The 16024-nt window shown below is 39.4% G+C and overlaps 1 protein-coding gene across 1 annotated transcript in view; it reads left to right on the top strand.

Annotated features, from left to right (window-relative positions):
- The window catches only part of LOC307131743 (uncharacterized protein), a 676237-nt gene extending 660520 nt beyond the window's left edge, over positions 1 to 15717 (top strand). The window contains exon 2 of the mRNA XM_079825581.1: positions 8144 to 15717. Coding sequence (XP_079681707.1) covers positions 9408 to 15512 — 6105 coding nt within the window. The 5' untranslated portion in view covers positions 8144 to 9407 and the 3' untranslated portion in view covers positions 15513 to 15717. The remainder of the gene's footprint in view (positions 1 to 8143) is intronic.
- Positions 15718 to 16024: the final 307 nt, after the last annotated feature.

Consider the following 16024-nt stretch of genomic DNA (forward strand, 5'->3'; position numbering starts at 1 on the left):
GCCTACTGGCCGTTTGCTGTAGTTCTTAGAAACTGATTTCTTTAAAAGCAAATATCTCCCTTTGCTTTAAACTTTGAACGTTGTAACTTTGCAGATGTTGTTTATGCTCAAGCAGCAACATTACACGTTAGCTAAAGTTAGAATAGTGAAATCGTGGTTTACCACCCCTTTAATATAGGGCTGGGTATTGACACAAATTTCGATTCACAGCTTTCGATTCAATTTTCGATTCGATTCAATATCGATTATTTTGGATGTCAGGTACATTACATGGCAAATTTTCTCAAGGAAAACAAATCTCTGAACTAATGCTGTAAACTATGGGAGTCAGTTGGTACTACATTAGCCTACTAATATTGAAGGTAAAAATTAACTGATCTGTATACAAACACTCAATGGTGTTTTTTATATAATAATAAAGTTATAATATTAACTTTACAATTACATAATCATATTTCTACTCCAATTCAGTTTTTGAAATATAAACATTTAAATGTGACTGTCATAAAAACTTGCCAGATTTCTTCATACATAGCCTACATGCATTAAATACGAACATTAAAAATGACAATGAATAGCCTATGTAATATGGTGCATAAAATCAGCAAAAATACTCCTCTCTAGAGTTTTCTGAGGTAAATGTGACGTTACATGACATTGTTTACAAGCCGTTTTACTTACATCTTTCAGCGGTTGAACACTGATTGAGCTATTCTATGTGACATGATACGGATTTCGGAAAGTTGTCCTGTATCTTTTAACACACTTTCAGATGCTCATTCATGTTTATTTCGCGCTGTTACTGCTTTTAAGGCGGAAGAAAAGATCGGTTCATGTGCGCTTCTCTTGAGCAGAGCTGTGGCAGAGCGATCTGGCGCCACAACGCCAAAACGGTGTTTATGTTTTCGAATTTAGTAAAAAAATGGAAGTAATTTGAAATCTGAGACTTTTTTTACCCAGCCCTACTTTAATATATTGTGTTTTATTAGACAGGTGAGCAACTGTTTGAACAGAACAAATAATTGTTATATAGCTCAACACAGTTAGTCTTATTGTTTAAATCTCGTTTTCTTGATTTACCGCGAGTAGCCTACCATGTTTTACCATGCCTAATATTGATCTAGCTTACTTCAGTGTGCAACAATTGTCTCATAGTAGCCGCCAGAGTAGCATAACATAACTTTCAACACACTCAAATGTGTCTAATATGGTAAAACAGCGCTGCATTACCCCACATACACATCACAGGAAGAAACAGAAGCGTCTGCGGCATCATAAAAGCTCTGCGAAAAGCTGCCCTCATGCTATGTCTTTGTTTTGGAAAAAGCGGCATATCGTGAAAAACTACATATTGTGGCTTTAACATGTTAAATGTGATGTTTACATTATCTGTCTAACATAATGCGTGGCTTCAAATTCACATTTCTCTATTGTAAACCAAGCAATTTTGCGCTTAAAAGATATCTAATAGCCATCCAAACACAGCCCTGACATCTAAAACAAGGCAAAATTGAATAGATGTCTAACCATATCTTAAGAATAGACTAGTCATCTAGAACATGAACGTGTCAAAGAAAGTAAACGCCTTGTAATCACAACATGACTTTGCTTACATGATGGAATATCATACATCTCGCAAGTTATTTTGGCCAAAATGACATGAAACCAAATTCTAGGTTAATTTGTCTATAAGTGGGTTACTCATAGCCGGACTATATTGGGTATATAGTTAAGTGAAATGATGGCTATTACTTGCTGAGAAATCCCTCTAGTAGGCTACAATGTCAGTGTGAAATCAATACAATTTAGTCCTTTAGTCTTCTAATAGAGCTTAAAAATATGCACACTCCCTGCTTTATTTTCTGATCAGCTAATAGTTTATCTGTTGTTAAATAGAACCAGATTCCGTCGTTTATACTCCAGAATGTTCTATGAGACAGTAGCTATAAAGTTCAGGTACAGATAAGTCTGCAGCTCAAAAAGGAAAATACAAACTGTTACTAAAATTAACAAGACGTAGAGGTTGAAAAGCTCTTTCAACACATCACCCACAACCTTGACAGAGTAAAGGAACCAGAAAGAATTGATCCCATGAGGAAAGGAGTGTGAATATGTGCTATAATAGTAGAATCCAAGAGGTTTTAGCACTCTATGTAGTTCATCTTGGAGATTGTCATTGATGCTCTGTAGTCCACAACATTCCCTGACAACAAACCCAATGAGCTCATGTTCCCAAGGGTATGTGTTTGTATATACGCCTGTCTGGGCAGGATTTCCCAGCATATTTAGAAAGCTAATGAATACATTATAAATCTCGAAGAACGTAAAATCTACAGTGGTGAGCGTATCCCACTAGAGGGCAATTTTATTTGAGATATGCAGCTCGTATTGATTCTCCACAGCCATCGCTTTGCACAGAGGTACAGCCGGATAGAGGAAGTATCATGTTACATCATGCACTATAATTACTTAAAAAACATGAAAACTGTGACTCTCAGACAAGCAGAATAACACGTTATTTCCTGACAAGAGGGGTTGTTCATTTGACAAGTAGATAAGTGATGCTGATCTTCATTTTCACCTAGTCAAGGGGAGCTGTGAGGCTTTAAATTAGTCAAGCAGTGAAAACACACGTTTTAGGGAGCGGGAGAGAGTGTTTTCACTAACTTTACAAGGAAAAATCGTGTTTTCTAATCACAGTTATACAGCAATCAAGACACCTCACTGATGTTATTGTCTGCCAGTGTGTGTTCTCCAAAAATGTCACAGAGTGTGAAACAGATCTCATGCTGGATTTAATTGGGGGAGTTGTAACACAGCCTTATTGGATGCTTTAGCTTGTGAACAACCGCAGTACATTTATAGGCACTTAACTGCTTTAAAGAGGTTATCGTTTTTACTGCTGATCACTTCTGTTTGGTAGTACACCACAGACTTTGCAGAATCATCATCGTTATTTAGGTCTAAAAAAATCAGTGTGTGCTAGGTCACATCGATTCAGGTTTATCTAACCCTGCTCTCGGCGGGCTTGAAGATGAAGGTAGAAATTTTCAGGATTTGGTCAGAAACACAAAGCCTATTAAATCCAGTGACACAGGGAGATCAATACGCTCTTAAAGTGTTTACGCTTGTCCTTTGAGGTTGATATGCTCTCTGAATGCATTTGCATTGAATCGTGGTGGAGAGTCTTGGAACCATCATTTGCTTGTCATTATATGGATCAGTCCCAACCCCGAGTTCAAACGCGTGCTAAGTGCCAAGTATGCGTGCTTAGAGTTTTATTCCCTGGCATTAATTAAACAGGGATGCAATACAGGGAAATCGGCAGATGTGTATGCAATGAGAAGTTCAGGCTTTAGGAGATTCTATATGAAGGTGAAACATCTGTAAATAGGGTTTAATGACAACAGTGCCTAACAAATAAGCCAAACGCTTATCTTGCTTCTTGCACATTTGTCTCTAATGGGATAGACTGCTGCTTTTTTTCATTTTGAAGTGAACTCGCATAACATTCTCACTTAGAACAACAAGCTAACTATTAAAATTATTTTGTCTCACTTCATCTCTCCTGCCAACAGGGATGATTTCTTGCCAGATATTTGTTTGTCAGAGTTCCTTGACTCAACTCCATGTTGCCCAAGCCAATTCAGCATGCCCATCTGTGCTCCGCAGTAATCTACACTCTGCAGCAATGTAAATTAAATGAACTAATTGTCTTAATTGCCAGAAATCTCTGTTGTCATTAAGTTTCTACTCTCTTGGATAAACCCTTTGCAATTTTATCCGCCTAATTGATTGGCGTGCTGAATTAAGCATTCTGAATTTTCCTCACACATCACTATTTTTTATAGTTAAATACATTTTCTCATTCTAAATTTAATATACTGACACCATGTGCCAGTCTATTATATACTTCTGTGCTTGGTGAGAACTTCTACAGTTACATTTTTAATCTTTCCTGCAAGTTGACTTTGAGTGAGTCATTTGTTAGACAGATTCATGATTCATCCAAAAATAAAGCAAGTGCGTCAATAAACACTCATTCAACCAATTCGTCCAAAAACGCAGATTCAGGAACAAAACAAATGATTCAGTGGGTTACTGAATGTCATTTAACTCTTTCAGTCAAAACAGCACAAGGAAACGAGTGAATGAGTCGTTGCATCACTCATTCAACTGATTCTGAAGCTGGTAATGCTGTTTGTGGAGTTGTTTAATCCTCCTCTGCTGAGATCTTCAGAGATTTAATGTCTTATTTTATCTTCAGTTGATTTATTTAGTTATTTCAAAATGAAAACCTTAAACAAAATAAATTGTTTAAATAAAGTATCGTAAAATAATTTTTTGAGTGTAAACACAGCCTAAACTTACATTTTGTTTTACTGGCTAACTGTTATACATCTAATTTATTAGGGTTTAATAATGTATTAGGTGTTTGAGACCAAAATATACTCACCAGCAAACGTTGATAAAAATGCGCGCAGCTGCATCCATGCCTGATTTCAGTTCAAAGAGCCAATCAGCATCTTCCTTGTATTGCGTTGCATTGACAACAGACTAAAATAGGCTTTGTTAAGTACATTTAATTAAAACATTTAAATAGAATGAAAAAAATCATGCAAATCGTACAACAAACGAAAAACATGGAGTAATTGAACAAATCTGTTGGAGTTTATGTTTATTGTACCTAAATAATTTGAATTAAAACAATTTCATGGATAACAGTGTATGTGATTTCGAATGCAGCCCAAGATTTATTTAAGGAACAAGTGTGTGAATCATTGAATCAGAAACACTGATTCTCTCAGGAATTAAACACTATACGCCGTGTTGCTTGGTGAAGCATGAAGGATCTTCTGCTTTTTAGTCCCCCTATAGTCAATCATTTTACCCCTTAAAACTCCTCTTTGAGCACCAAAATGACATATTTAAAAAAAAATTCATGGGGAAAAAAATATTCATGCCTTAAAACAGCTTGAATATAACTCTACATTCTTGCTTCATTTAGTATACGTGGATATGCAAATGAGCCCCACCTTCACCAAATCATACAGGCTCATATAGAAGTCGATGTATCAGAATGGTAATAAGTTTTTATGTATTGCTCCCTACAACGTCGGACACATAACGTTAATTGACATGATTAGCCTTTGGTTTGACTACGTTATCAAACAGCTAATAATGTGCTGCTAATGTTACACAAAGTATCTTCCCGTTCGCCATCCCAGTCTGCTTTCTAAAAATCAGTATCCTTAAAAACCACATTGTACAATTTAGAACGTCAGTGGAGAAAGGAATATAGTTCATCATAACATCGTAATGTACATCATTTAGCTGCATAATTCACCCGCTTTATTGCTAAAAGTATCCGATTTTTCATATCGACAGAAATAATATAACGGATAACCTGTCTTCTCTTGAGACTCGCCTGGTTCAGAGCGGTCATAGTTAATGATATGTGACCCTGGACCACAAAACCAGCCATAAGGGTAATTTTTTTGAAATTGAGATTTATACATCATCTGAAAGCTGAATAAATACGCTTGCCATTGATGTATGGTTTGTTTGGATAGGACAATATTTGGCAATATTTATACTATTTGAAAATCTGGAATCTGAGGATGCAAAAAAGTCTAAATATTGAGAAAATCGTCTTTAAAGTTGTCCAAATTAAGTCCATAGCAACACACACTAATAATTATAATTTTTTTCTATATTTACGGTATACAAAATATTTTAATGGAACATGATCTTTACCTAATGATTTTTGGCATAAAAGAAAAATCGATAATTTTGACCCATACAATGTATTGTTGGCCATTGCCACAAATATACCCGTGCGACTTATGACTGGTTTTGTGGTCCAGGGTCACATAATGCTAAAGCTGATTGGTTACAAGGTGAGAGACACCGGCGATTTCACGTTTTTGAGACGTCGTTTTCACGTCGTTGGTTCACTGGACTTTTATTAAGAAGAAAATACTCAGCAATCGAGAGATTTATACATTTGCACATGGTTTGTCTTAAAGCATATTAAAAACACTGCATAGACATAAACGACATTTTAAAAAAAACTTGATTTTCACCACAGGGGGTGGATCAAAAATCATTTTGTCTGCAAAAACAGACAAGTAACTGCAATATTGTATCAAAAATGTAAGTTAATCAACATTAATGTCTTAGATCTTGAACTGCTGCTAAGCAATGTCATACTCTCACAATTCTTTGTATTTTTTTGCACAGTCTTGTTTTTTCCTCGCTTGTGGTGAAGTTAAATGTAATAGTGTGGCTGTTCTGAGGTTTTGGCCATTATTTACATAACATTATGCTCCGTCTCAAGCTCTTTTGCTATCTTCCTCTAATTTCAAAGAATATTACAGATATCAAAGCAAAACTTCCTGTGCTTCTTTCTATTTTTCACATGACAGACTCACTAAGACTCAGAAAAGAGATGCGTATCAGCCTCTTTAAAAATAACCTGAAATGCCTTTTTTTTTTCTTTTCACTTTCTCTTTTTGAAGTAAGGTGTTTTGAAGTTAAAAGGAAGAGACAGTGTTGGCTCTGCCTGCTGTGTATGTGGCCCGCTAAAGGGATGGTGAGGAGACAAACAGGCATGGGAAACTGAGTATATTTTCCTGTGATTCACATTTATGTCCTTCTGTCGTATCCAACAGAATGGGATATTATTACGCTGATTTTTCAGACCTCTTTCAAGATTGTGTGTGTTTGTGTGTGTGTGTGTGTGTGTGAGAGAGAGAGAGAGAGAGAGAGAGAGAGAGAGAGTACCTATTATGCATCTATTTCTGTGTGTATACTAATAACAGACATTAAATGGAAATAAATCGTGAAATAAAAGTGTTGGACTGCTATAGCACTGTGACTGGTAGTGGTGGGGAAAACCATGCTAACTGCAATAAAATGCAAGTAAATATATAAATGTCCATAGTGAAAATACCAAAATGGGTAGGCTTATCAACTTTCAGTATCTTTTGTTGTTGACGTCAAATTCATCTGTCACTTGATAATATGGCTAATACTAATGCAGTGTTTGTTCTGTGTTAGGCTGGTAAAAATCACACTTCTGCTGTTGCTTATGCATTAATAATGGGCAAATGGAAGTCATTTTGCATATTATTGGGTCTATGTGTTCATGGAAATAAATTTCCGTTTTTGCTTTAAATAAGACCTTGTGTTCTTCCGAATGCTAAATAAATGTTGGTATGTTGGGTCTCCATTTGATAGGACCTGAAGCAAAAAGAACCACAGCTCTAGCATGATCTAATATAAACCAGTAGACAGACAGGGCTCAGTCAAGAGGAAATGGAGTAAAGTGGACATCACATGTGCTCTTGCATGATGGATGGGACTCACCCAGGATAGCTGACTTTGAACTCTATTGTTTTCTTCCATGCAGAGTTAGGAAGCAAGACAACACAGCAGCTCTGGCGGCCCCCATGCTCTCTGACGATGGGAGTTTTGCCCTTGAAAGGTTGTTAGCGATAGACAGAAAGTCTGATAGAAATTTCCTTCATGTTATTCCAAATTCACTATACCCGCGCCTACCTAAAACATGAAAAAATGGCATTTCTTTCAGATGAATTCCAGCACTATCATTTGTTTCGTCTTCTCAAAGCTGAATCCAAACAAACAGACCTAATTAAACACACGGAAAGCAATTAAAATCCCTCTATCAGCTATGAACAGCTTTGAGAGCTTTGTGAGACATGACACACACAAAGACTGTGTAGTGCTCAAAGCCTGATTGAATATTTGTGTCAATTTTTTGTATTTTTCGTGAAGACTGACAAAATATTCTCTCTTTCACAGAAATTAACAGAGTATAATTTGACATTATTACTGCAATTGACTATAAAATTGGTCCCATTTTAATATGTAGAGTAAGGGGGAAGTGACCCCCTCGAGTACAGTGCATCCAATATATTATTCAAGCATTTGCTGAATTAAATCTTTTTTTATAGTCCAAAATGGAAAATGTACCTCCATTCTCCCAAATGTGTGTGTGTGTGTGGGGGGGGACATAAAACTAAGCATTTGGAATTTTGGAAGCATATATTTTTAATGGAAGGGATTATGTAGCTGCCAGCAGAGACAGTTGACTAATTTAAGTTCCATAAAAGAATAGGTTTAATTTAATAAATAACCACCTTTAAATATATCATAATATATTTATATTTATCTGTATTTCTTTTACTTTAAATTATGTGTTCAAGCTGACTTGTTTTTGTAGGCTTGTATAGCGGAACTATTTTTCTGTGTTTGGTTGGTTCAGACGTTTATTGATGTTGCACCAGCATCGTAGCATGTAGCGCATGCAGAGCTAACTGCGGCTTGCAAAGCTTTTGGTAATGTCATTATTACATTTGTAAGTTCACCAAGAGACACACGGAAGAGAAGTTGCCTTTATTACCTGTTTTCACTCCCTGGAGTTAACGCGGCCAATGAGGTATGCATAGTTATTTTGATGTGTAATTATCAATGTAAAGCATAACTGTGTGACGGTTTATTAACAGTCTATCTGGCGTTGTGTTGTTTGTTTATTAATGTGCTATTCTCTGTGAGAATATTATTATTATTTCTGTAACTTATGTGACTTTATGTTTTATTTAGTTCTCACGGCATGTTTGATGGCATCGAGGATGACATAATTTGACTAATAAATGCCCGTAGACAAGAACGCCTTGTGTCCGTATCTGTTGACTGGAGAGGGAGTTACAGTGAGAACTCAGCCTGCTCGACACGAGGTGGAGACGTGGGGGAGAAGATGAACCGCGCCTGCCGTCCGTCAACGGAGCTGCACGCACGTTTACATTGAATGTGAGCGTCAAAAGATAAGACTGTGCATACAAGGTTAACTTATTAAGAGGCAAGCAGAACCCGGGAGCATTGCATCGTTAAACCTACAAGAAGTTGAATATTTAAAACAAGTTAAATATTAAGAAGTGGAATAACCTTCAATTGCTAAAGGGGCTCTATAAGTGCTAAAAGTTAAATGTTAATTTGTGATGTGCATGTTTACATGTTGAAGTGATTGCTCAACTCACCAAGTTATTTACTGCTAATCTATTTTAAGGGTAAAGAATTATTTAAAGAGACCATCATAATATTTCTTTTTTTTATTAATTTGCTATTAAGGAGAAGTGTTTATTCTGTTTTAAGTGAAAATAAGTAAATTTGCATTGTGGAAAGTGTTTCTAACAGAGCACACTGTACAAACAAACTTGGTTAAATCTAAAGGTAACGTTAAGGTACATTATTATAATGTAAACAAAAGCTTACTGGTAACATTAAGCTAGGTTTGTCACTTACTTTATTTAGCTAATTTTTAGTTTAGCTACTAAACGAAAAGTGTTAAAGTGCCAATTCAAAAAAAAAAAACAAATATCAAAATGTCTGAGCACGAGTATGAGACAAATGAAAAGGGCTTAGATGCTAACAATGGAGCAACAGGTTTACAGCAGCAGTTAAAAGACCTTAATATAGATGCAAACCCATCAAAAGAGACTGAGGTAGCGACTCCAACTGCTGTAGAAGAAAGTCTAAGAAGAAGCCAAAGAACCAGAGAGTTCACTGAAAAAGGTCAAGAACTGTATGACAGCCAAACTAAAAAGCTTCAACATCGCTTTACTTCCTCTTATGACAAATGGAAAGTTCTTGCAAAAGAGACTAGGAAAGCAATCGATGGAACATTCTCCACTGAAATCCTGCAAACCTACATAACCAAGATCAGTAACGCTTCAACAAGTGTAAAACAAGCTTATCAAGATTTACGCCAACACACTACTCCGGATGGCAAGACGCGCCGCCGAGTAGACACGTGTAATGCTGTCTCAGGAAAGCTATTGGAACAGGCAGAGGATTCTCTTGAATTAAGAGAAAAGATACCAGTTACTCACAAAGAACAAGCATACTGGACTGAGACTGGCTCAGTGCTTACACGCGCAACCTCCAAAAGGTCTAGTATATGTTCACGAAGTTCAAAGTTTGCAAGCATCAGTTCAAAGCAATCAAGCCTGACCTCTTCAAAGAAACTGGAAGCTGCAGCAGAGCTAGCTGCAACTCAAGCCACATTAAAGGTATTAGAAGACATGGAACTTAAGGAACAAGAGCTTGGGAACCTCGAAGTTGAGAACAGAAAGAGGCTTGCACTGCAAGAAGAAGAAAATGCTGCACGAAAAAATGTATTAGAAGAGAAGCGCAGGCAGTTAGAGCGCTTAGAGACAGTTAAAAAAATGAATGCTGCAAAAGCCCGTCTACAGGTCTACGAACATGAAGTGGGCTCGGACGAAGAGATATCAGAGTTGCTCCATAGCAGTAAGCATGTGAAAACAGAATCTAAAACTACCCAAAGAAGTCTTTCTGTGCATCATGTGGCAACACCACAAAACGCCACACATGTGCAACCTGCTATGGTGACACATACTGTTGAAAGTGTGCAACCTGCTGCCATTGCTCATCAAGAAGATAGCACTACAGCACTTGCCAAAGCAATAACAGAGTCGATCAACGCAAGCCATCTCCCAATACCAGAGCCTTCTGTTTTCAATGGAGATCCACTAAGGTACAAAGACTGGAAAACGTCCTTTGAGACATTGATCGGTAGGAAGAATATTCCAGTGAATGAGAAGGTCTACTACCTCCGCAAGTATGTTGGAGGACCTGCAAAGAAAGCTATTGAGGGTTACTTCCTGCTAGGCACGGATGCAGCCTACTATTCAGCATTGGACATCATGGAAGAAAGGTATGGAAGCCCCTTTGTGCTTGCCAAGGCCTTCAGGGATAAGATAACTTCATGGCCAAAAATAGGACCCAAGGACAGCATTGAACTAAGAGAATTCTCAGATTTTCTACGAAGCTGTGAAGCAGCAACGTTGCAGATCAAGAGTCTTGCAGTCCTAAATGACTGCAGTGAAAATCAAAGAATGCTCAACAAGCTTCCTGATTGGCTAATAGCTAGATGGAACAGAAAGGTCCTGACGGTTGAAGAATCGACACATGATTTTCCAAGCTTTAGTGAATTTGTTCAGTTTGTGGCAAGAGAAGCCAAGATAGCATGCAACCCTGTGACATCTCTTCATGCTTTGAAGTCTGGTGATAGTGAAAAGGTTAAGACCCCAAAGCCTCGAAATGTTGGTGCAAAGGTGCTAGCAAGCAGCTCAGAAGAAAACCCAGAGCCTAAAACATGTGTCTTTTGTGAGAAATTGCACCATGGCATTCAAACATGTCGAAAGTTCAAAGAAAAGTCCATTTCAGAAAGGGTCAAGTTTGTGCAAACTAAAGGACTGTGTTTTGGATGCTTGAAGACAGGACACCGTTCTAAGAACTGTGAATGGAGGAGTGTCTGCGACACATGTAAAAGGAAGCACCCAACCTGTTTGCATGAAGACCGGGTCAAAGAGAAGGAGAGGTCAAAGGAAAGGACGGATTCTAAGCAGTCAAAGGAAGCTTCTATGGAAGCCACCTCAAACCGTGTGGTGCAAAACATGAATGGAACATACACGTCCACCGTTATTCCAGTGTGGTTGTCAACAACAAGTAGCCCAGAGCATGAAGTTCTCGTATATGCTTTACTGGATAACCAAAGTGACACCACCTTTATCCTGAAAGAAAAGGCAGATGCTCTGGACACACAGAAGGAGCCAGTGCAACTAAAACTCTCAACATTGTCATCGAGAAGTACAGTCATTCCAAGTCAGAAGGTAACTGGGTTGCAGATCAGAGGGTTTTATTCAACTAAGAAAATCACTCTTCCAGTAACCTATTCAAGAGACTTCATTCCTGTCAATTTAAGTCACATTCCCACACCCAAGACAGCAAGAGCATGGCCTCATCTAGAGCATCTTGCAGACGAGATTGCTCCTTTAATTGACTGTGACGTTGGTCTGCTTATAGGTTACAATTGTTCTCAAGCCCTGTTACCCAGAGAAGTTGTGTCAGGCAGAGATGAGGAGCCTTTTGCTCAAAAAACCGACCTCGGCTGGAGTATTGTTGGCCCTGGTAGTTCCTGTGTCGACTACGGAGATGCAATTGGATGCAGCCACAGAACTATTGTCAAACAAGTAATGCCATGCCTTCAGTCATCTGCCAATCTGACAAGTGAAGTCCGATACATATGTCGAACACAAGTCAAGGAGTTAGTCACTCCGCCAAATGTTATGAAGATATTGGAGTCAGACTTTAATGAAAGAAGCGTGGAGGATGCTCACTTCTCACAAGAAGATCTTCGCTTCATTTCAATAATGGAGGAAGGAATTAAGATCAAGCCTGATGGTCACTGTGAAATGCCTTTGCCATTTAAAGAAGACAGACCGAGTCTGCCAGACAACAGGAAATGTGCTGTTCATCGCCTTAAGTGTTTGAGGAGGAGATTTGAGAAGGACAAACAGTACCACAAGGACTACTTAATATTCATGAACGAAACAATGACGCGTGGAGATGCTGAGAAAGTTCCTGAAGAGGAAATCAACAAGAGCCCTGTTTGGTACATCCCTCATCACGGGGTGTATCACCCACAAAAACCAGGCAAGATACGCATTGTGTTTGATTGCTCAGCAAAGTTTCAAGGCGTGTCATTGAACGATCATCTGCTTACTGGGCCAGAGCTGACCAATACATTGGTAGGTGTTCTCTGTCGTTTCCGCAAGGGTCCAGTAGCAATAATGTGCGACATAGAACGTATGTTCCATCAATTTCACGTAAGAGCAGAAGACCAAGACTATCTAAGGTTTCTCTGGTGGGAGAATGGGGACTACCACTTCGAACCATCTGTCTTTCGGATGAAAGTGCATTTGTTTGGTGCAGCCTCGTCTCCCGGCTGTGCAAACTATGGCCTCAAACACATTGCTGCACAAGGGCAAGGTCGTTTCAGTGAAGCATCCATCCGCTTCATTGAACGAAATTTTTATGTGGATGATGGGCTGACTAGTGTGTCAACGGAAGAAGAAGCGAAACAGCTAGTCAGTGAAGCGAGACAGCTTTGTAGCGATGGCAAGCTACGCATCCACAAATTTGTTTCTAACAGCCAGGAGGTGCTAGAATCAATCCCCAAAGAAGAGTGTGCTCAAACAGTAATACATCAAGACCTAGCCTTGGGAGAGTACCAAATGGAGAGAGCTCTAGGTGTTAACTGGTGCATTACCTCAGATCAGTTCAGATTCAGAATAGTGGTGAGTGAACAACCTTTCTCTAGAAGAGGAGTGTTATCGACCGTTGCGTCTGTCTATGACCCTCTTGGTTTTGTAGCACCATTCGTTCTAGTCGGAAAGCAGATGCTTCAGCAAATGTGCCGGGACAAGGTTGGATGGGATGAACCACTGTCGGATGATCTTCGACCACGATGGGAATCCTGGCTCTTGGACCTACAGAATCTAGGTGATCTCAAGATAGACAGATGTTACTTTCCAGCAAGTTTTCCAGAAGACCGGAAATATGAGCTCCATCACTTCTCTGATGCTAGCGTCACAGGATATGGAGAGTGCAGCTATCTGAGAGTGATCGGGACATCAGGACAAACTCACTGTGCTTTGGTGATGGGCAAAGCCAGAGTGGCTCCTACAAAAGTCACAACCGTTCCAAGACTTGAGCTGTCAGCAGCTGTTGTTGCTGTGCGTACAAGTGATCTGCTCAGAAAGGAGTTGGACATAGCAGAGGTCCAGGAATTCTTCTGGACTGACTCCAAGGTCGTCCTTGGATACGTGAACAATGATGCAAGGAGATTCCATGTTTTTGTGGCAAACCGCATTCAGCGCATTAAAGACAGTACCAAACCAAGTCAATGGAGATATGTGTTGTCGGAAGAAAATCCAGCTGACCATGCGTCAAGGGGCCTTAAAGCAAAAGAGCTCATTGCTTCTAACTGGTTTAGCGGTCCAGATTTTCTTTGGTGTAAAGAGCTTCCCAGTGGAGATAGTAAGGTGGGAGACATTGCAGTTGAAGACCCAGAAGTTCGTAAGGTCTTTGTGCATAAGACATTGACAACAGAAGATTCACTGCTTAAACGCTTTCTCAAGTTCTCCAGCTGGACGAGGTTGGTCAAAGCCATCGCTAGGCTTAAGCGATGTGTCAAAGAGTTCAAAGGGTTGACATCAAGAACCAACGAAGCCAGTAGCCTGGAAGAAAGAGAAGATGCAGAACTTACCATCATAAGCATTGTCCAGAGAAGGAACTTTTCTATGGAGATTCAGAGTCTTCAGTGCAATGAGGAAATAACCAAAGGCAACCTGCAAAAGCTAAATCCTTTTGTGGATGGACAAGGCATCCTCAGGGTGGGAGGTCGTTTAGAGCATGCTGCTCTGCATCCTCATATCAGGCACCCGGCAATCTTACCAAAGACCAGTCACATAACAAAGTTACTGGTAGCACACTACCATCAGCGAGTGCAACACCAAGGACGTGGCATTACAATGAACGAGCTAAGGGCTAACGGGATTTGGATACTTGGATGCAGTCATGCGGTGTCGTCCTACATCTACAAGTGTGTCAAGTGTCGAAAGTTCAGAAGGAGTACTGAGGAACAAAGAATGGCAGACTTACCTCGTGAACGTATGGAGACAACTCCCCCCTTTACATATTGTGGGATGGATTGTTTCGGGCCATTCTATGTTAAAGATGGAAGGAGGGAAATGAAGCGTTATGGCCTGCTATTCACTTGTCTGTGTTCTCGTGCTGTGCACTTAGAAGTGCTTGATGATATGACGACTGATGCCTTTATCAATTCTCTTCGTGCTCTCATTGCTCTGCGTGGTAACGTTCGACAACTTCGTTCTGACCAGGGCACCAACTTTGTTGGCGCAAGACGTGAGTTCCTGGAAGCGATTAAAGAGATGGATCAAGAATGCCTCAAGCGATTGGGCTGTGAGTTTGTCATGAACCCTCCGTCTGCTAGCCACATGGGTGGAGCCTGGGAAAGGCAGATCAGGACAATACGAAGTGTGTTGACATCCATTCTAGATCAGGCATCCCAAAGACTTGACAGTTCATCTTTGAGAACTTACCTTTACGAAGTAATGACAATTATAAACAGCCGACCTTTAACAGCACATTTGCTGAGTGATCCAGCTGGGCCACAGCCTCTTACGCCCAATCACATTTTGACGATGAAGTCTTCCATAGTCTTGCCACCACCTGGAGACTTTGTGAGGGAAGACCTTTATCTTCGCAAAAGATGGCGTAAAGTTCAGCACTTAGCCAATGAGTTTTGGTCTAGGTGGAAAAAAGAGTACATGTTAAATCTTCAAGAGAGACAAAAATGGCAAAAAACCCGCAGAAATGCGCAGGTCAACGATATCGTGATCGTGCAAGATGACAATGCACCACGAAATGAGTGGAAACTCGCCAAGGTCACTGAAGTGTATCCTGGTGAAGATGGACGTGTGAGAAAACTGCGATTGCTGATCAGTGAATCAGCACTGGATGACAAAGGAAAGAGGCTCACAAAGCAGACTTACCTAGAACGGCCTATCCACAAGACTGTAACCCTGATTGAAGCTGAATAAAGCAGTCTTGGTTGTTGCTGCCTCACTTAAACCAAGTCTCATGATTTTAAGTTAGAATCTTATGTTTATTAAGTTAATAAGAAATCACCTGTGATTTGGTGGGAGTGTAGCTGCCAGCAGAGACAGTTGACTAATTTAAGTTCCATAAAAGAATAGGTTTAATTTAATAAATAACCACCTTTAAATATATCATAATATATTTATATTTATCTGTATTTCTTTTACTTTAAATTATGTGTTCAAGCTGACTTGTTTTTGTAGGCTTGTATAGCGGAACTATTTTTCTGTGTTTGGTTGGTTCAGACGTTTATTGATGTTGCACCAGCATCGTAGCATGTAGCGCATGCAGAGCTAACTGCGGCTTGCAAAGCTTTTGGTAATGTCATTATTACATTTGTAAGTTCACCAAGAGACACACGGAAGAGAAGTTGCCTTTATTACCTGTTTTCACTCCCTGGAGTTAACGCGGCCAATGAGGTATGCATAGTTATTTTGATGTGTAATTATCAATG

Source organism: Gobio gobio (assembly GCF_949357685.1).
Source record: "Gobio gobio genome assembly, chromosome: 9".
NCBI classification, from domain to species: Eukaryota; Metazoa; Chordata; class Actinopteri; order Cypriniformes; family Gobionidae; genus Gobio; species Gobio gobio.